The sequence below is a fragment of the Theropithecus gelada genome, chromosome 1 (assembly GCF_003255815.1).
Source record: "Theropithecus gelada isolate Dixy chromosome 1, Tgel_1.0, whole genome shotgun sequence".
NCBI classification, from domain to species: Eukaryota; Metazoa; Chordata; class Mammalia; order Primates; family Cercopithecidae; genus Theropithecus; species Theropithecus gelada.
In genome coordinates, this window is record NC_037668.1 from 222,910,809 (window position 1) to 222,931,435 (window position 20,627).

Consider the following 20,627-nt stretch of genomic DNA (forward strand, 5'->3'; position numbering starts at 1 on the left):
GTGAAGTGTCAGGGTGGAGAAGCAAATACAAAGTCTTCACTAAGTGGCCCTCTTTTTGAATGTTAACAGGGTCTGGTCCCAGGGATTTCTGTGTTCAAAGCCTTTCAGGGCAAGGCAGTTTGCTGTGGAGTACACTGTCCTATATACCTAACAGGCTACTAGGTTTCAGCTGGACAAAGTCCTTATAGAGCCGTGATTCTCGAGGGGTAGGGGGAGACACTTTTGTCATAACTAGAGTGGAGAGAGTGTGGTGTGCTACTGGCACTTAGTTGCTAGGGGTGCTCAATATCCTACAATTAGGGTTATTTTTACGAAGTAAAACTATAGGTAGGTAAGGTAGCCAGATGAAATACAGGGATTTCCAGTTAAATGTGAATCTTAGATGAACAACACTGTTACCTAAACTCAAATTTAACTGTATTTTATCCGTGACCCTGCCTCCTGTAATGCACAGGACAGCCTCCTTCCCTCTCAACAAAGAATTATCCAGGCCCAAAATGTCAAGAGTGGAGGCTGAGAAACCCTGCCATACAGCAGTGGTTCTCAAGCCCTAGTTTGTTCCACAATTACCTTCAGGGTTGGTAAGCCCGATTACTGGGCACACCCTCAGTTTCTGATTCAGTGCCTGGAGTGGGGCCCCAAGAGTTGCAGTTCCATCAATTTCCCAGGTGAAGCTGCTGTTAGATTGGGGCCACATTTGAGAACCACTACCCTAGAAAGTCCCCATGCTCTCCTGATTAGAAGCGAGGAAAGTTTCCAAGGGAGGCCGGGGGTGGGAGGATAAGGGAGAGTGGCGGGAAGAGCCGGCCCGCTGGGGTGGGAGACGTTATTTCGGCCGTTCTGGCCTCGCAGGCGTTTTCGGGATCCCTCTAGGCGCCGCGGAGGTCCCGGAGTCTCGATGGTCGCTCGGGCCGGGGCGTGGCCTGGTTCGGGGGCGTGGCGTGGAAGGCGGGCTGAGGTGCGGCGAGCGCTCTCGTGCCGGACGTTGCGCGGCCGCGACGCCCGACGCCAACGCAAGCGCAGCGCTCCGGTTCGGCGCGGCTCACGGTCCGGTTCGGGCTCGGGAGGCTCCGTCTGGGCCAGGGCAGGTAGGCATCATTGTGCTCGCGCCGCAGGCAGGGCTTAGCTTGAGTGCAGGAGCGGTTGGCCTTGATGTTGCGTTTTCTCAACGGCGTCCGAGGAGTTCGTCCTCCCTGCTCCGCGTCCACGGTGGGCTGGCGGGACCAGGACAGGAACAATGGGATTCCGAGGGCCGCAAGGGGGCGCTCCCTCTGCGGGTTGGGGTGCGAGGCCGGAGGCCGGGCCCTGCTGAGCGGGGGGCGGAGCAGGAGGCGGAGCGGGGTGGGTGGGGACCAGGGCGGGGTCGGGCTAAAGGGGGATGGATTAAGGGCGCGGTGGGAGGGACCAGGTCAGGCTCGGGCGGGGTGGGCGGGACTAATGGGGCGGGCGGCCTGAGGCTGGCGGCCGAGCTGCGAACGCCGCGTCAGGTCCCGGGGCGGGGCGGCTCTGCGCCGGGGCGCGCTGGGGACGGGTCGTTCTTAACTTTGCGTCCGCCTGGGAAGGCGCTGAGGTTTCTGAGGGTCTTTGTTTGCCTTTCTTTCCCTTTTGCTGTTGAGATGAAGAGAGGGGAGGAAGTTCCTCCGTATCCCACAAAAGCCCTTCTGAGCTGTTAGGCTCCTGGCTGAGCTTTGGGGTGCTGATCTATAAAATGTCTTTTGAATAATGTTTATCTTGAAATAATTTCAGAATTTCAGAGTGTTAGAAAACAAACAAAAATTCCCATGTACGGTTCGCCCAGATTTCCTAGGGATTAACATCTTTTTTTACAGAACAGTCAACAAAACCAGGATATTAACACCTACAGGCCTTATTCAAATTCCTCTACTCTCACCTATTTCCGTTTTGTAATTTAGGCGCCAAGACAGCATTGGGTTGTCCTGTCTTTCCTTGGAGAAATTTACATTTTAAACAGCAGCTCTCCCGCCTCCCAACCCCCTAGGGCCCTTTAGAGTGGCCTGGGGAGCTCCAGGTCTCACACCAAGGTGCTTTTTCTTGCCGAGTGCCTGGACCAGTTTAGTTGAGAATGCCCAGTTGGACCTCAGGGCAGCTCGTGACCACCTCCTCCTCCCAGTGCTGCTCGTTCCTCCTCCCAGTGCTGCTGGGCTTGGTGAGTGGCACCTCTGTGCACCAGCCATAGGGTGCCAGAATCTAGGAGGCTTCCCTGATCAGCTTTCTCCCCTGCCCTACCCCCTCAACCAATTATCCAGACTTGATGGTTTCACATTTTGAGTCCTCCTTAGGTGTGTCCATTTCTCTCCATAGGCCCCACCCTTTTGCCGTAGCCTTTTTGTCCGTCTCCCTTCATCAGCGTTGGGGCCCTGCATACTCAGTTGTCCATACTGCAGCCAGAATAAGCTTGTTAACATGCACCCTTCATTCTGTTATGCTCTGCCTGTAATTTTTTTTTTTTAAACTTCCCACTGCTCTGATAACGACAGGCCTCCTTAACAGAGCCTTCAAGTCTCTGCAGGGCTGGTCCAGCCTCTTGTACCGTCTCCCACAGATTCCCTACCCTGGCCGGACTGCTTTGCTTCTCCTGTGCTGTACCTTTTGCCTGGGGTGCTGTTCCCTGCCTGCTGAGGGAGTTGTTACTCTTTCTGCAGCTCTCCATTAGGTTATCTTTTCCTCAGGGAGGTATTCTCTGACCTCCCTGACTAGGTCAGTTTCCGTTTTATGGGTTCTGATAACACCTCCTTTCCTTCTTAGCCCTGTCATAGTTACAATTTTATGCATACATGCCTGGCACCCAGTATATACTTCAGATGTTTGCCAAAGGAATGAAAAGGTGATAGTGTGGCTGCCTAACAGCCTGTCTAGACATTATTCCCTTTGTGAGTTTGCTTGGTATGTGGGGGCACTGGCTACCGATGTCCCCTTCCTCTGTTGGTCGTCTCAGGCAGGGCAAGAAAGATGTAGGAGCCCCATGTGAGGGGATGGAGGGCCTGGGGAGCACAGTCTGCAGACTCCTGAAAGGTAGAATGGGTTTTTGCTGAGCTTCTTACCTATGTATCCCCCTCTGTCCTGGTTGAGTCCACTGTAATTATTAGACTCTTCACTGACATATTTCCTATGCATGGTTTCAGAGACTCTTTTAGGAGTATATTTTAGTTAGGGTCAAGCATATATCAAGAGCTTCTGGTTCTTTTCTAAATAGTTGTCTCAAAGCCAGATAGTAAAGATGAAAATGAAAAGTCTGCGGCAGGTTGAGATGGATGGGATGCCCTGGAATGTGGCCATTTGGCTCTGTGGCATGATTAGTTTGGTTCAGCGAGTATTTATTGAGGGCCTGCTGCATGCCAGATGCCATGTTGCCTTCTTGGGATACAGAGGTGGGGTCGACCTGAAGATGGATTATTAATTTCAGTCTATTGTGGTGAAAGCTGTGATAAGAGAAGACTTGATTGGAAGCCTGATGGATGAGAAGGACATTCCAGGGGATCCCATAGGCAGGGAATAGCACCCCAGGCAAAAGGCACAGCACAGAAGAAGAAAGCAGTCAGGCCAGAGTAGGGAACCTGAGGAAGACAGGATACAAGAAGAGACTGGACCAGCCCTCGGGAGTGGTCTGAACCTACAGGCGGAACTGGGTGGGGATAAGGCTAGGGACTGGGCTGTGAATGACTTTTGATTTTATTTCAGAGCTCTGTTGGATTGTGACCCAGGGCAAGCTCTTGGTAGGCTGTGAAGATGGGCTCATGCCCTAATGGCTGGAGGCTGTCAGTCTGTATGTTAGCAAGTGGATGGGGCCAGCCTAAGGCACAGTGGAGGAAAAGGTGGTAAACTGCCGAGAGGTGGAGCAACTATGAAATGGTAACACAAGTCAGGCTTCCTGACCCAAACCTGGCTGGACCTGGGGAAGAAGTCAGACTGTTTGAGTTTTATCAGTCATACTATGCATCCCTTAATGAAACATAATTTCTGCAGCAAAATGTGTGGATATTTATAGTAACAATTAGACTTTATGAAGAGCCTCAGGTCAGTCCAGGTTTTGCTGCCAAAGAGTTTGTTGCAAAGTTTTGAAAGAAATTTAGTTTTTAAAGCATATTTGGCTTTTGGAATTGTAGGTGAGGGGTTGTGGACCTGAAATTGTAGTTAACACTTGGGAAGCCAGGCCTGTGGTGTCTGCTTTACACACATTGACTCTTATTACTTTCACAATGCAATGAAGGTAGGTACCACGATGATCCCATTTTACAGGTGAAAGACGAGGGCACCAGGAAGTCTCTTTGCTAAGTGACTTTCCAAAATCACACAGCTCGTCACTGGTGGCTCCATATTACACATTTTTCCTGGGCTACAGACTTGTGAAAGGGGGTCGGGAGAGATTGAGGGACTGAGGTCTTTCTTTCGCACCTCACACACCTGGCATCTGCCTGCAGCAAGCCTGCCTTAGTGCCAAGAAGGTCAGAGCAGAAGGGGAGCTGGAGCCCCACAGACATCACAGTCACACACTTGGATTTACTGAAGGCCCATGGGGACTCATGTCCGTGATTACTGGAGCTTATGATCTAATCAGGTGATGAGCTTTTCTCACAAGCCATAGAGGAATTTAAGTGTGATGTCATGCGGACCAGAGATGGTCAGAGGCCCTGTGTATGGATAAGTTGGGATGTGGGCTGGCTGGGCTTTGAAGAAATTCAGGTAAACGATTTTATAAGGATTTTAAAAAGAGATTCTTCATAAGGGACACAGACTGTTACATGGGGAGATGACCTAATTTTCTTCTAGCCGTGCAAGATGTGTGTGTTCTGAAACATCACAGATGAACATCTTTTGCTTGCGACTCCCTCATCACTGCAGAGCAGCATTCCCATCAGGTACTGACTGGGTCAGCTGGAGAGTATTTGTTCAGGTGTTTCTTTGCAAGTGCCCCCGTGCCTGTGTGTGTTTGTGTGAGTGTGTAAAATATACATACCAAAATATATAAAATGCACAGGAACAGTTTAAAGAATAATGAACAACTCTGAATATCCTACTCAGTTTAAGAAATTGAACCTTGGCCGGTCGCGGTGGCTCAAGCCTGTAATCCCAGCACTTTGGGAGGCCCAGACGGGCGGATCACGAGGTCAGGAGATCGGGACCATCCTGGCTAACACGGTGAAACCCCCCGTCTCTACTAAAAAATATAAAAAACTAGCCGGGCGAGGTGGGGGCGCCTGTAGTCCCAGCTGCTTGGGAGGCTGAGGCAGGAGAATGGCGTAAACCCGGGAGGTGGAGCTTGCAGTGAGCCGAGATCCGGCCACTGCGCTCCAGCCTGGGCAACAGAGCGAGACTCCGTCTCAAAAAAAAAGAAATCGAACCTTATGAAAACTTTATTTTTTATTTCCATAAGTTTTTGGGGAACAGGTGGTATTTGGTTACATGATTTTTTTTTTTTTTTTTTGAGACAGAGTCTCTCTCTGTTGCCCTGGCTGGAGTGCAATGGCATGATCTTGGCTCACTGCAAGCTCCGCCTCCCGGGTTCACGCCATTCTCCTGCCTCAGCCTCCCGAGTAGCTGGGACTACAGGCGCCCGCCACCACACCCGGCTAATTTTTCGTATTTTTAGTAGAGATCCGTGTTAGCCAGGATGGTCTAGATCTGACCTCATGATCCGCCCGCCTCGACCTCCCAAAGTGCGGGATTACAGGCATGAGCCACCGCGCCCGGCCATGAGTAAGTTTTTTAGTTGTGATTTGTGAGATTTTGGTGCACACATCACCCAAGCGGTATATACTGAACCCAATTTATAGCCATGTCCTTCTCATCCTTTCCCCTGGAGTCACCAACGTCCATTGTATCATTCTTTACCTTTGCATCCTCTTAGCTTAGCTCCCACTTACGAGTGAGAACGTATGATGTTTGGTTTTCCATTCCTGAGTTACTTCACTTAGAATAATGGTTTTCATTTCCATCCAGGTTGCTGTGAATGCCATTAATTCATTCCTTTTTATGACTGAGTAGTATTCTGTCTTATGTACATACCACAGTTTCTTTATCCACTCATTGATTGATTGGCATTTGGGATGGTTCCATATTTTTGAATTGTGCTGCTATAAACATGCGTGTGCAAGTATCTTTTCTCATATAATGACTTCTTTTCCTCTGAGTAGATACCCAGTAGTGGCATTGCCAGATCAAATGGTAGTTCTACTTTTCGTTCTTTAAGGAATCTGCACACTGTATTCCATAGTGGTTGTACTAGTTTACATCCCCACCAGCAGTGCAGAATGTTCCCTTTTCATTGCATCCTGGCCAACATCTGTTATTTTTTGATTTTTTTGATTATGGCCATTCTTGTGTGAGGAAGATGGTATCGCATTGTGGTTTTGATTTGCATTTCCCTGATCATTAGTGATGTTGAGCATGTTTTTCATATGTTTGTTGGCCATTTGTGTAAATTCTTTTGAGAATTGTCCTTAACCCACTTTTTGAGGGGATTTTTTTTTCTTGCTAATTTGTTTGAGTTCATTGTAGATTCTGTATAGTAGTCCTTTTTATTCTATTTATTTTGAACTTACTAGATATACACAATTTAAAAATTACTATATTTTCCTGATTAGGCAAATCTTTTCTCACTGTAAAATGACCCTCTTTCTCTGATTTTTTTGTTTTTATTGTACTTCATTTTTATATTTTTAATTGTAAAAAACATACAGTTTACCATTTTAACCATTTAAGTGTACAGTTTAGTAGTACTAAGGATAATCACATTATTGTGCAGCCAATCTCCAGGAACTTTTTTATCTTGCAAAACTGAAACTATACCCATTAAACATTGACTTGCCGTTTCTCCTCCACAACTTCTGTTTATCTGCATTCTACTTTCTGTTTCTCAGTTTTGACTACTTTAATTACCTCATGTAAGTGAAATTAAACACTGTTTCTCTTTTTGTAGTTGGCTTATTTCACTTACTATAATGTCCTCAAGGTTTATTTATGTTGTAGCCTGTAACAGGATTTCCTTCATTTTAAGGCTGAATAATATTCCATTGCATCTATCAATTCCATTCATTCATCAATTGACACTTGAGTTGCTTCTGTCTCTTGGCTGTTGTGAATAGTGCTCCTTTGAAAATGCACTATAGGCCAGACGCAGTGACTCACGCCTATAATCCCATCACTTTGGGAGGCCTGAGGTGGGCGGATCCCGAAATCAGGAGATCGAGACCATCCTGGCTAAAACGGTGAAACCCCGTCTCTACTAAAAATACAAAAAATTACCCGGGGATGGTGGCAAGAACCTGTAGTCCCAGCTACTCAGGAGGCTGAGGCAAGAGAATCACTTGAACCCGGGAGGCGGAGGTTGCAGTGAGATGAGATCACGCCACTGCACTCAAGCCTGGGCAACAGAGACTCCATCTCAAAAAAAAAAAAGCGCTATAGACATAGATTTCTGAGTTCCTGCTTTCAGTTCATTTGTTCAACATAGTATTGGAAGTCTTAGAGCAATTACTGAGAAAGTAAGAGCCATCCAAATTGGAAAGCAGTAATTACAACTATCTGTGTTTGCAGATGACATGATCTCATATGTAGGAAACTCTAAAGATTCTACAATTGCAGAATTGCAGCAATTTATATTTGCAGCAAAATTCACAGCAAATTGTATTTGCTGAATACAGCACAGTTGCAGGATACAAAATAAACATGCAAAAATCAGTTGCAGCCAGGCACAGTGCCTCAAACCTACAATCCCAGCATTTTGGGAGGCCAAGGCAGGCAGATTATTTGAGCCCAAGAGTTTGAGACCAGCCTGGGCAACATGGAGAAACCCCATCTCTACAAAACATAGAAAAATTAGCTGGCATGGTGGCATGTACCTGTAGTTCCAGCTACTTAGGAGGCTGAGGTGGCAGGATCACCTGAGCCTGGAGTGGTAGAGGCTGCAGTGAGCCATGATTGTGAAGTGGGGTCACTTGTCTTGGGAAATACCCAAGGTTCGTTGTCTCACGCTAAGGAAAACGAAGATGTAGACGCACAAGGTGTGCATTTAAGAGCAGAAAGTTTAATAGGCAAGATAAACAAGAGCAAAGCTCCCCCATATAGAGGGAGAGAGGTTCCAGATGGATCTCGCTGTTCACAGTGGGATGTATTTGACTTTAGAGAGGGGCTTAAGAAGGTGGTGTCTAATTTACATAGGGCCTCGGGGATTGGTTGGGCCAGGTGTGCCACTTACGTAGCCCACAAAGAGGCTGGCCATCTCACCCTAATCTTTTATTATGCAGATGGCGTCTCGGCCTTGCTGGGGCTGTGACACCCACACATGTGACTTTGACAAAGAGAAGGGAGGAGAAAATTTCCACGCTGGATATACCTGGCTTCTGGCACACCTGCAGGCATTCACCTATGCAAGCTTCCAGCTTACTTATCTGTGCTTGAGGCTTGATTTTTCAGGCTGCTTTCTGTTAGAAAAGAAAGGATTTGGGGGCTGCTTTTTATTAAAAGAAAAACCTTACTGAGGACTTCTGTACCCTCACTAACTGCTTGAGTAATTTATTTTTAACTCCTAAATCAATTGTCCCACCGTATTCCAGGCTGGTCAACAGAGTGAGACCCTGTCTTTTTTAAAAAAAAAAAAAAAAAAAAATTGTGGTTTTTTTAAATATGAAAAAAAAAAATGTTTAAAAGACAATGTAGAAATTACCACACTTTTTCCATAGTGGGTGCATTATTTTTAAATGCTATCAACAGTGTACAAAGGTTCTAATTTTTCTGTTTTTTTGTTTTTTTGAGGTGGAGTCTCGCTCTGTCACCCAGGCTGCAGTGAGTGGCGCGATCTCGGCTCACTGCAAGCTCCGCCTCCCGGGTTCACGCCATTCTCCTGCCTCAGCCTCCCGAGTAGCTGGGACTACAGGCACCTGCCCACCATGTCTGGCTAATTGTTTGTATTTTTAGGAGAGACGGGGTTTCACTGTGTCAGCCAGGATGGTCTCGAGCTCCTGACCTCCTGATCTGCCCGCCTCAGCCTCCTAAAGTGCTGGGATTACAGGCGTGAGCCACCACATCCGGCCCAAAGGTTCTAATTTTTCTACATTCTTGCTGATACCATTCTCTGTTTTCTTGATAGTGTCCAGCGTAATGGGTGTAATGTGATATCTCATGGTTTTGATTTGTATTTCCCTTATAAGTCTGACTTTTAAAACTTTTCTTAGGTAGTTTAGTTTTTATTCTTATTTGTTGTATTTGGTTCTTTTTAAGTGTGCTTGACCTTTTTTTTTCATTTCAGATTTTATGTTTCTTGTTCATATTGTTTCTTACAATATATTAAACATATATATATTTTGTATTCTATGATAATTATGACATTTATAGTCCATGGGTCTGATTATGCTGTCCATTGTTTCTGCTGACTCCCATTCATGGTGCTTTATTTCCTTGTTTACTGTTTTATTTCCTTGTTTACTTTGACTTTTTTTTTTCCATAATGTGAATTCATCTTTGGAACTGTTGTCAGTGGAACTCTTCAATGTTTTTGTTGGGGATATATTCCTCCAGAGAGGTTTTATCTGTTTTCACTATTCCTGGGGAAGCACTGCTAATGAAGGGGACTTTGGGTTAAAATTTTTGCTTGAGGTTATTGAGCCCATTAAGCAGTATCAGTTGGCCTCATAAACCTTCATAGTTACAGATTCTTCGGAGACACTCCCCCCCTGACTTTTATCCAGTGGTATGGCTAAGCATCTTTATTTTCTGGTCTCTTCTTCAGAGTTGGGTTACTTTTCATTTATCTTTGTCTCTTGGGTGCAGCCCTTTGGTAGGCCCTTTGTGCAGGCCTATTTTCCTAGCCCTTTGTGCTGGCCTGCCTTTAGTTTCCTCTAGTTTTTATACTCCATATAGTTCAGAATAGGAGGATTAATGTCACCACAATTCATGAGAACGCCTCAGAGTGAAAGCTAACTGAAGACTCCCTTGCTCCTTAGACTCCCTTGCTCCTTAGGGCTCCCAGATTGATTTTGCTTTTTGACCCAGTGAGATTCCATATTTTCTTGTCAGGTCAGTGCAGCACTTAAAATTTTATCCAGCTCTTTTAAGTTTTCATCAGGAGAGTTTTTTTGGGGTCTGTGGTCTGCCATACTTCTGGAAATGGAATTTAGGCATCTCATTTGATGGGTGTCTTTCCTACTTCCCCTTACTCCTGAGAGCCACCTTGAGGCAGAAGCAAGGGGCCCATAGGAGTGGAGGTCACTGATTGCAGGAGTTACATGTTCTCTTATCTTCTGTGTCGGCAGAACCCAGGCCAGGATCCACCCCCCAGGACGTGCCAGCCACGGTTACTGCCTGACCACAAAAGCTTGAGAGTGAACCTACAGAGACTAGAAATTGGGTAGTTGGGGAGAGGAAGGTAGAATAACGTCAGGAGGAAAAGATATTTGTCATCCTTTCTGGAGCGCTAAGGGGGCATAGGAGGTGTGTTGGGGCAAGATTGATTGTAGGTATGTGCATGCATAACTCTTAGAATTGGCTGCAAAGGGGCAGATGGAGTCAGAATTTGCTGAGTGCGGTTTGCTTTTATGGGTTTGTAGGTAGACAGTTCAGTGAGCTTCCTGGCAGACTGGCAGGGCAGAAGTTCATTGGCGAGGCTGGGCTTAAAAGCTGCCTGAGATAGCATGGGGAGTCTGTGGGATTAGTCCTTTGGTAAGGGCTCTGGCCACACAACATTGAAATTGTATTTTCAGGTGACCAGGACAACCAGTTGATGATGGGGTCATTTGGGCCATGGTTTGCGTGTAGGGTACTAAACAACTCCTAACACTCTTTTTCCTGGCCACATAGCATTTTCACTTTATCGCTGTCTATGTGCCTTGTGGTTTGGGAGCTGTTGGTTGGCCCCTGAGAACAGCCCACTGAGCTGGTGGATGGAGGAGAAAAGGCTGGAGGCATTAATGTTCCCCTGCTCTGTCCCTGTTATGGGAGGAAATGGACTCGAGGAGCTACTTTACTGAGTATTTTTGCATTCAAGGCCCTGGGCTCTGTAGTTGAGTCTTAAGGATAGGGGCAAGTGACCCTTTGATGGTACCTGCCTGAAACGGTCTCAGCTAGGGGATAGCAGAGGGGGCAGAGACCTGCTATGTCTAATATGTTAAAGAAAATTAGGAAGCAGACCCGGGGAAGATTAGGAAGATGATGCTGAAGGTTTTATTTTAGCCTTCAGGAGAGGCCTTTGGATTCTCATAGAAAAAAATAACATTCTCAAGTCCTCTCCTGACGGTACTGGCCCAGCTCTTGTGTCCGCTGGACCCTGTAAGCAAGCACTGTGTGTATATATAATGTAGATCAGACCCAGCTACTATGTAAGTGTTGTATGTACAGTTGTGATCAGGCTCAGCCTCCCTCTGAGTGTGCTTTGGATATATAGTGGAGATCAGACCGAGACTAGAGCAGATAGTATTCATGAAATGGTCTCACAAACAATAAAAGGAGACTGGTTTGTGAAGGGCGTGCTCTGAGTAGCTGACAAAGGGAGCCTTGGCTGAGTTATCGAGAACTGGTCAGAAGCAGTGTGACTGAGCTGACTTCAGGGCCAGGTGGGGCTTCATTTGGTGGGGGTAAGGTAGAAATTAAAATGAATTTTAGACAAGTAAGGCCATATTCACCTGAATGGTGCTGACACTTGTTCTTTGTATTTGGCATTTTTATGGAAGGGTTACATATGCATATGTCAAGCCACCGTGAATGCGATGACTGCAGGTACAAAAGGACCTATGTGTGTTGCATTGATGATGACTTGTGTCACAAAGACTGATACTATTGGTAACGTAATTTTTCAAAATGGTCAACAAGCGTTGGTAAAGTTCTGATAAAAAGATCTTCGTTTTCTCTACTATTAGTATGTTTACTGTACTATATTAAAATTGTGCAAAAGGTGTTTTATATTTATGTAAATCTGAGTTTGGTTCTAAGCCCAAGTTAAATCATTGCACATAGGTTTTGGTAGGACAGATGGAAGTTGTGAGGGTATGAGACAGGTGTGGTTGTGGGACTGACCCACACGTGTGGGATCGCTGTAACCCTTTCCACCCCTTCTGCCATTGTGACAACCAACCTTCTCCCCCAACAAATTTTAAAGCACCTCTGGGTGCTCTGCTTCCTCCCTCCACTAACCGCTGCTGTTCTGGGTCTGCAGGGAGACCGAGAAGGATGTGACGCCAGGCGGGAGAGCTGTTGAAGACGTGCAGAGTGGGGTTGTTGGTCTATTCTTGCTGTTGTAAGAGTGGCCCAGAGTGAGTTGTCCAGACACATTAAAATGCATAGAAAGGTTAACATCTTAAAATGAGAAGTTAACTTGAATCAGCTGTCCAGGTGGTTTGCCGGCAATCACACCATTTTGAAAATATTGGCATGGGGTCCCTGTGGTGCTGAGATATTTCCATAGCCTGAATCCTTGTGGAACTCACATCATCATTGTGTGCAAATGCAAATCCCCTACTCCGATAATTAATTTCTGTGAGCTCTGGATAAACAGGGATGCCTCCTGACTTCTGTTTGCATTTCCCCCCAGTATTACTGCATTTTATCAGTTTGTTGACAGGGTGAGGGTGACTGGTTTTCCATTAAATTTTTCAAGCGTGACTGTCTAATATCCTGGAAAACTAAGTAGATGCCCTTGGACACTAACACTTGCCAAATCTGTTGTGATTTTGTTCTGCATCGCTAGGCAAGTCACTTCTTTCCAGGCCTCAGTTTCCTCAATGGTTAAATGGGGGTTATTACAACCTCAAGAAGTTATGAAGGGAATTAAATGCATTGACATCGGTAAAAATGCTTAAAACAGTACTCCACACTTAAATGCTCACTTGCTAAAAGGGTTTCTAATGTCTTTACTCCAAAATATTTCAAACATACAGAAAATACAGAGAAAAATATATCAATATCCATGTCCCCACCTCCCAGATTTAACACATTAACACATTTTACCATATTTGATTCAGATTTTTTTTTTAATATGGAGCACTTACGAATTTTCATGTCATCTTTGTGGACAGGCTATGCTAATCTCGGTATTGGTCCAGTTTTAGTACATGTGCTGCCGAAGTGAGCACTCAGATTGTGTAAAAAGAACTAACAGATCTGGTGGGCCTTTCTCTCCCCGCGACCCCATCTCATCTTCCACTTCCTCACTCCAGTTTCCCTCCCTCCCCTGTGGGTACCCCCTTCTGTGAAGAGCTAGCGTGTAGCTTTCCAGTTCTGGTTTTATACTCCTATCCTGCACATAGTATCTGTTGACAACACAGGGAATTTCTTGTGGGTATTTGTAGTTACATAAGTGGTGTTCTACACTTTCTCTCTGCAGCTTTGTTTCATTAAGTGTTGTTTTCAGGATCCTTATGCTTTCTTGGTTGTTCATTTGTTTAAACTTCTATATAATATAATTATATTCATCTCCCAGTTGGTAGTCTTTTAGGTTTTTCTGATGTTTAGCTGTTACGGACAGTGCAGCGGGATGTTCTACTGGCATCTATTAGTAGAAGCCGGGGATGCCATAAACATCCTAGAATGCAGTGGAAGGCCCTCTGCCACCCCACAAGCAAAGACTCATGTAGCCCCAAATGTCATCTACTTTAGAATGTATTTTGGTGTGAGTTTTGAGATGAAGGATTTGTTCTTTTTCCCTCTGAATAACCAATCGACCCACACACTGTTAAGGTAGTGAATTTTAAGTCAGAGATATTTTTCCCTTAAATGGTAGAAAAGATCCTGTTGCCTTGCTTCTTAAGATACAATTTTTTTAAATTGACCTTTCTTGTCTTACAGGTTCTTAGACTCTGTGAGTAAAGACAGCTTCGTCTTCCCAGTTCATCATGGCTTCAACATCCAGGTAGGAGTGCTGTTTGATCAAATGTTTTATTGAAGAATTTATTCCCCTATGTTTTTGAAAGGCCAAGTCCATGACATTTTTAGCTCTTGGCCTCAGTATAACAGTTGGTGTCCAGGAAGTATAAAGGAAGAAGGGAGAGGAGATGGGAGAAGAATGGGGAAAACGGGAAAAGGCCGATGGTTGTGTGGTATGGGTGTGGTCATGTAGCACTAATGTGTACACTCGATAGAAAACCATGACTTCACTTTCCTCATCTTTCAAGATAAAGACACCAGATGGTTACTCCTGGGGCCACCTCAGTCCCTGCAGGCTTTCTCATGCCCGGGGTTTGAACAGTCATGTGCAGAAGTTGTTTGAGGGTTTGGGGGTGAGGAGGAGCTTGGGCAGTCAAAACTGGTAGAGACCTTGAGCTTGCAGCCCTGGATCTACCCCTGTGAACTGGGTGAGGCCAGGTCAGGAGAGTGTGAAGATGGCTGCTGTCCAAGGCCCATGAGAAGGGCTTTGAATTTCCTTTCCCTTCAAACTGGTCTCTTGTCCTGGCCCATGCAGAGGGGGAATGAGTGAATACCTCACCTCGTGGAGGTGAGCATGGCGGCTGACAGTCAGTCTCCAGGCAGTGAGGTTAGAGTGAATTTCTAATGCAGCCTGAACTCCAGAGTCCATGGGCAGGTCTGCGCTGATGTCACCTCTGTGGTAAATCCTGTTGCCTTCCTTTGGGATGCAGGTTCCTCACGTGGAGGTTGGGGTCTGCAAAGGGGCACAGGGAAGCTGCAGGGACCTCTGTGCCTACCCTCCCTGCTGAGTCCATTCTCACAGCCAGGGCGATGTGTTTACAGCCTAGATGTGACTCCTCACTGCCCTGTTCCATGGTTTACCCCCACCCTTGGGGCTGCCTATGGTAGCTGAACACTGGAAGTCCTGGCCAGGGTCTGTGGAGTCCTGTGGGGCTAGTTCTCTCTGGCTCTGCTCTGCTCTCTTGTCCTCATTGCACCTGCAGCCTCGCTGACCTCCTTGCCGTTCTGCAGATGTCGAATCCCTTCAGTGTCAGGGCCGTGTGCCTGTGGTCCTTTCTGTCTGCCTGGGACATCTTGTCTCCAGCTGTCTGCAGGGCTCATTCTCTCATCTCCTTCAGGCCTCCCACCCTGTGAGCCTTCTCTCACCATTCTGTCCAAAATAGCACCCCTGGCTCTACCCCTTTGTTGCATTGTCCCTTATCTGGGGCATTCGGCATTCGTTGCTACCTGACACCGTCCTGCATAGCTACTTGTTTGTTGATCTGTTGTCTGACTCCTCCAGTTAGAAATAAAGTGCTGTGCAGGTTGGGAGTGGAGTTTACCCGTTGCCAGCCCCTGAGCAGCACCTGCTCACTGTCTGTGCTCAAATGCAAGTACAGAGAGTCTCCCACTTAGCATGGTTCAACTTAAGATGGTGTAAAAGCCAGATATATTCTGTAGGAACTGTACTTTGAGTATCCATACAGTCACTCTGTTTTTCACTTTCAGTCCAGTAGTCAATAAATTATATGAGCTATTTAATACTTAATTATAAAATAGGCTTTGTGTTAGATGACTTTTTTTCCCAACTATAGGGTAATGTAAATGTTCTGAGCATGTTTAAGGTAGGCTAGGCTAAGCTACGATGTTTGGTAGGTTAGGTGTATTAAATGCATTTTCGACTTATGACGTTTTTAACTCATGAGGGGTTTATTGGGATGTCACCTGATTGTAAGTCAAATTGGGATGTAACCTGATTGTAAGTCGAGGAGCACCTGTATCACTCACCATCCATTTGGTTCCTGTGTCCACAGGGCCAGAGAGTATCCGGAGTTTCCATGTTTTCCAAATTGATTTGGCTTCTGAATTGCAGTTAGCATACAGTAGGATAGCTGCAAGGGAGCTATCTGAAAATCCACATCTGCTCAGTTCTTGAATTTGGGTAGTGAGAGTTCAAGTAGGGAGAGTTTGAGAATTTGGGGAATGAGGGAAACTTCCATTTGTCAATAAGAGAGGGAAGGTATAGTAAGACAAATGTAATTGCGGAGCTCCTAGGGCTATTGAGTCTGAGGGGACAGGAGTGGGTGTCACTCCAGCTGACCAGGGCTCCCTGTTGCCAGTTTCTGTTATCTGGAGTGATGACAGCAGCATCTGGATTCATCACTAAAGAGGATCCTCTGTTTTAGAACACATCATTTAAGAAGGAAAGGAAGTAGGTAAGACCTCTTTATTCTGTCTCCCATTGTCAAAATACTTCTGCACTTAAAAGCATCATCTGTGGGCTGGGTGCCATGGCTTACGCCTGTAATCCCAGCACTTTGGGAGACTGAGGCGGGCGGATCACGAGGTCAGGAGATCAAGACCATCCTGACTAACATGGTGAAACCCCATCTCTACTAAAAATAAAAAAAGGTAGCGTGGCGTGGTGGCATGCACCTATAGTCCCAGGTACTCGGGAGGCTGAGGCAGGAGAATCGCTTGAACCTGGGAGGTGGAGGTTGCAGTGAGTTGAGATCGCACCCCTGCACTCCAGCCTGGGTGACAGAGTATGACACCGTTTCAAAAAAAAATAACAAAAAGCAGAATCTGTGTTTAGCTGGAAAATTTACTTACTGAATGCTGTGCCTTGTGGTGCCAGATCTATGAAGCCATTCAAATGAAAGTGTTTTGTAGAGAGAGCGTCCTCCTCTTTTCTGCTGAAGCACTGGCTTTTTGGCGTGGCCTCTTCCTGATTCTGTTTCCTGTCGTAACAGAGATGTCATTGCTGGGAGAGGTATCCACTCAAAGGTGAAGTCTGCAAAGCTGCTCGAGGTTCTGAATGCTATGGAGGAGGAAGAGTCCAACAGCAACAGGGAAGAGATTTTCATTGCACCTCCCGACAATGCTGCGGGGGAATTCACTGATGAGGACTCAGGTGATGAAGACAGCCAGCGAGGTGCTCACCTGCCTGGCAGTGTGCTGCATGCTTCAGTCCTGTGTGAGGACTCTGGCACCGGCGAGGATAATGACGACCTGGAGCTGCAGCCGGCCAAGAAGAGGCAGAAAGCAGTTGTGAAACCTCAGCGCATTTGGACAAAAAGAGATATTCGTCCAGACTTTGGCAGTTGGACGGCATCAGATCCTCATATTGAGGATCTGAAAAGCCAAGAGCTGAGTCCTGTGGGCCTTTTTGAGTTGTTTTTTGATGAAGGAACAATTAATTTCATTGTTAATGAAACCAATCGTTATGCTTGGCAGAAAAATGTCAATCTGAGTCTTACGGCTCAGGAATTGAAGTGTGTTTTGGGCATTTTGATTTTAAGTGGGTACATCTCTTACCCAAGGAGAAGGATGTTCTGGGAAACCTCTCCTGATTCACATCATCATCTTGTGGCCGATGCAATTAGAAGGGACAGATTCGAACTAATCTTCTCATACTTACATTTTGCAGATAACAACGAACTTGATGCAGGTGATAGGTTTGCCAAGGTCAGACCTCTCATCATCCGGATGAACTGCAATTTCCAGAAGCACGCACCCTTGGAAGAGTTCTACAGCTTTGGCGAGTCTATGTGTGAGTACTTTGGGCACCGGGGGTCCAAGCAGCTGCACAGGGGGAAGCCGGTGCGACTTGGCTACAAGATTTGGTGTGGGACGACCAGCAGAGGCTACTTGGTGTGGTTCGAGCCCTCACAGGGCACACTTTTTACCAAGCCAGACAGGAGCCTGGATCTAGGAGGCAGTATGGTAATAAAATTTGTGGATGCGCTTCAGGAGCGTGGTTTTCTGCCATATCACATATTTTTTGACAAGGTTTTTACAAGTGTTAAACTGATGTCCATTTTGAGGAAAAAGGGGGTGAAGGCCACAGGAACTGTTCGTGAGTACAGGACTGAGCGATGTCCCCTAAAAGACCCCAAAGAACTGAAAAAAATGAAGAGGGGTTCATTTGATTACAAAGTCGATGAGAGTGAGGAGATCATCGTGTGCCGCTGGCACGATAGCAGCGTGGTCAACATCTGCTCCAATGCTGTGGGCATAGAACCAGTGAGGCTGACCAGTCGTCACTCTGGAGCAACTAAAACGCGGACTCAGGTCCACCAGCCATCACTGGTGAAGCTGTATCAGGAGAAGGTGGGCGGTGTTGGTAGGATGGACCAGAATATTGCCAAGTACAAGGTGAAGATCCGAGGCATGAAGTGGTACTCAAGCTTTATTGGCTATGTCATTGATGCTGCCCTCAACAATGCATGGCAGCTGCACAGGATCTGCTGCCAGGATGCCCAGGTGGACCTCCTTGCCTTCCGGAGATACGTCGCCTGTGTGTACCTGGAGAGCAATGCTGACACGACCTCTCAAGGAAGGCGAAGCAGGCGGTTGGAGACTGAGAGCCGCTTTGATATGGTTGGACACTGGATTATCCACCAGGACAAGAGGACCCGATGTGCCCTCTGCCACTCACAGACCAACACCCGGTGCGAGAAGTGCCAGAAGGGTGTCCATGCCAAGTGCTTCAGGGAGTACCACATCCGGTGACATCAGGAGACATACTTTTTTGGTTTATAATGAGATGTTCACAGTTAAATACAGATAGCAGTTGATTACTTCTGTTTTGTGTTGGAAAAAAGACCTGAATTTCTGATGACTTGGTTTTCTCTTTTCTCCCTACCCACAATTGTTATCTTTTTTATTGTGTTCTATTATGCCTACATGTGATATCAATTAATATTTATATTCATTTATATTTATATTTTTGAACTTATTTATTTAAAGTTGTGGGACCACTTTTTATTCAGATAAAAGTTGTGCTTTGGGGTATATTTGAATTCTAGGAAGAAGAATCAAAGGAAAACTTGCAAGAACAGTAAGAAGACTTGACCATTGCATGCCATGGTTTATAATCTAAGATAGGCAATAGTGTATAAATATCATGTAAATGTGATGGATTTCTTAATCCTATTTATTTCATATTAATCTAAGGTTATCAAACTTTCCAAGGATAGATAATCTGCCTTGTATTTAGTCAGAGGGCTAGAGTTTCAGAGTTCATATTTTCTTGATAAAAATATTTTCCTAATATATATCAATGTGGGATTCATTTTATAAAAAATTATTTTTTTAATTTTTGTGGGTACATAGTAGGTGTGTATTTTTATGGGTTACGTGAGATATTTTGATACAGACATGCAATGTGGAAAAACCACATCAGGGTAAATGGGCTATCCATCCTGTCAAACATCTGTCCTTTGTGTTACAAACCAATTATACTGCTAGTTATTTTAAAATGTACAATTAAATTATTTTTAACTATATTCACCCTGTTGTGCTAGCAAATACTAGGTCTTACTCATTCTTTCTATTTTTTCATACCCATTAACTATTGCCACTCTCCCCCACCCCCTAACCACCCTTGCCAAGCTCTGGTAACCTTCTTTCTACTCTGTATGTCCATGAATTCAATTGTTTTCATTTTTAGCTCCCACAAATAAGTGAGAACATCTGAAGTTTGCCTTCCTTTGCTTGGCTTATTTCACTTAACATAATGACCTCCACTCCCATTCATGTTGTTGCAAATGACTGAATATCATTTTTTTTTGTGGCTAAATATTAATAATACTTCATTGTGTATATGTACATTTTCTTTATCCATTCTTCTGTTGATGGTCACTTAGGTTGCTCCCAAATCATGACTGTTGTGAATAGTGCAGAAGATAAACATTGGAGTTCAGATCTTTCTTCAGTATACTGATTTTTTTTCTTTTGGGTGTGTACTTAGGAATGGGATTCCTGAATAATATGGTAGCTCTATTTTAGTTTTTGAGGAACCTTCAAACTGTTCTCCATACACGTTGTACTAATTTACATTCCCACCAACAGTATTCGAGGGTTCCTTTTTCTCCACATCCTTGCCAGCATTTGTTATTGTCTGTCTTTTGGATTAAAGCCATTTTTTACCGGGATGAGATATCTCAATGTAGTTTTGACTTGCATTTTTCTGTTGATCAGTGATGTTGAGTACCTTTTTGTATACCTGTTTGCCATATGTACTTTTTGTTTTTGTTTTGAGATGGAGTTGCCTTGTCACCCAGGCTGGAGTGCAGTGATGCGTGATCTCGGCTCACTGTATCCTCTGTCTCCTGAACTCAAGTGATTCTCCTGCCTCAGCCTCCCAAGTAGCTGGGATTATAAGCACCCACCACCACACCCAGCTAATTTTTCTATTTTTAGTAGAGATGGTGTTTCACCATGTTGGTCAGGCTGGTCGTGAACTCTTGAGCTCAAGTGATTTGTCCACCTCAGCCTCCCAACGTACGTCTTTTTTTTCTTTTTTTAAATTATACTTTAAGTTCTGGGGTACATGTGCAGAATATGCAGTTTTTGTTACATAGGTATACACATGCCATGGTGGCTTGTTGCACCCATCAACCTGTCACCTACATTAGGTATTTCTCCTACTGTCATCCCTCCTAGCCTCCCACCCCCCGACAGGCCCTGGTGTGAGGTTCCCCTCCATATGTCCATGTGTTCTTATTGTTCAACTCCCACTTATGAGTGAGAACATGCGGTGTTCAGTTTTCTGTTCCTGTGACAGTTTGTTGAGAATGATGGTTTCCAGCTTCATCTATGTCCCTGCAAAGGACTTGAACTCATCCTTTTTTATGGTTGCATAGTATTCCGTGCTGTATATGTGCCACATTTGCTTTATATAGTCTATTAGTGATGGACATTTGGGTTGGTTCCAAGTCTTTGCTATTGTGAATAGTGCTGCAATAAACATAACGTGTGCATGTGTCTTTGTA

The 20,627-nt window shown here is 45.3% G+C and overlaps 1 protein-coding gene and 1 non-coding gene across 4 annotated transcripts; one reads left to right on the forward strand and one right to left on the reverse strand.

Moving 5' to 3' along the window:
- Positions 1-282: 282 nt before the first annotated feature.
- PGBD2 (piggyBac transposable element derived 2) lies at positions 283-19,139 on the forward strand. 3 transcript variants are annotated; one of them, XM_025399189.1, is made up of 4 exons: positions 1,011-1,088; positions 13,792-13,855; positions 14,405-14,524; positions 16,602-19,139. In XM_025399189.1, the coding sequence occupies exons 3-4, from the start codon at positions 14,517-14,519 to the stop codon at positions 18,361-18,363; spliced, it is 1,770 nt and encodes a 589-aa protein (XP_025254974.1). In that variant the 5' UTR covers positions 1,011-1,088; positions 13,792-13,855; positions 14,405-14,516; the 3' UTR covers positions 18,364-19,139. The 3 variants fall into 3 exon arrangements, with proteins under 3 accessions (XP_025254965.1, XP_025254985.1, XP_025254974.1); XM_025399180.1 differs by lacking the exon at positions 14,405-14,524 and having other exon boundaries at positions 283-1,088; XM_025399200.1 differs by lacking the exon at positions 14,405-14,524 and having other exon boundaries at positions 283-1,088; positions 17,279-19,139.
- Positions 12,977-13,079, reverse strand: LOC112615667. Its single transcript, XR_003117439.1, has one exon. It is a non-coding gene; the product is annotated as a U6 spliceosomal RNA (small nuclear RNA).
- Positions 19,140-20,627: the final 1,488 nt, after the last annotated feature.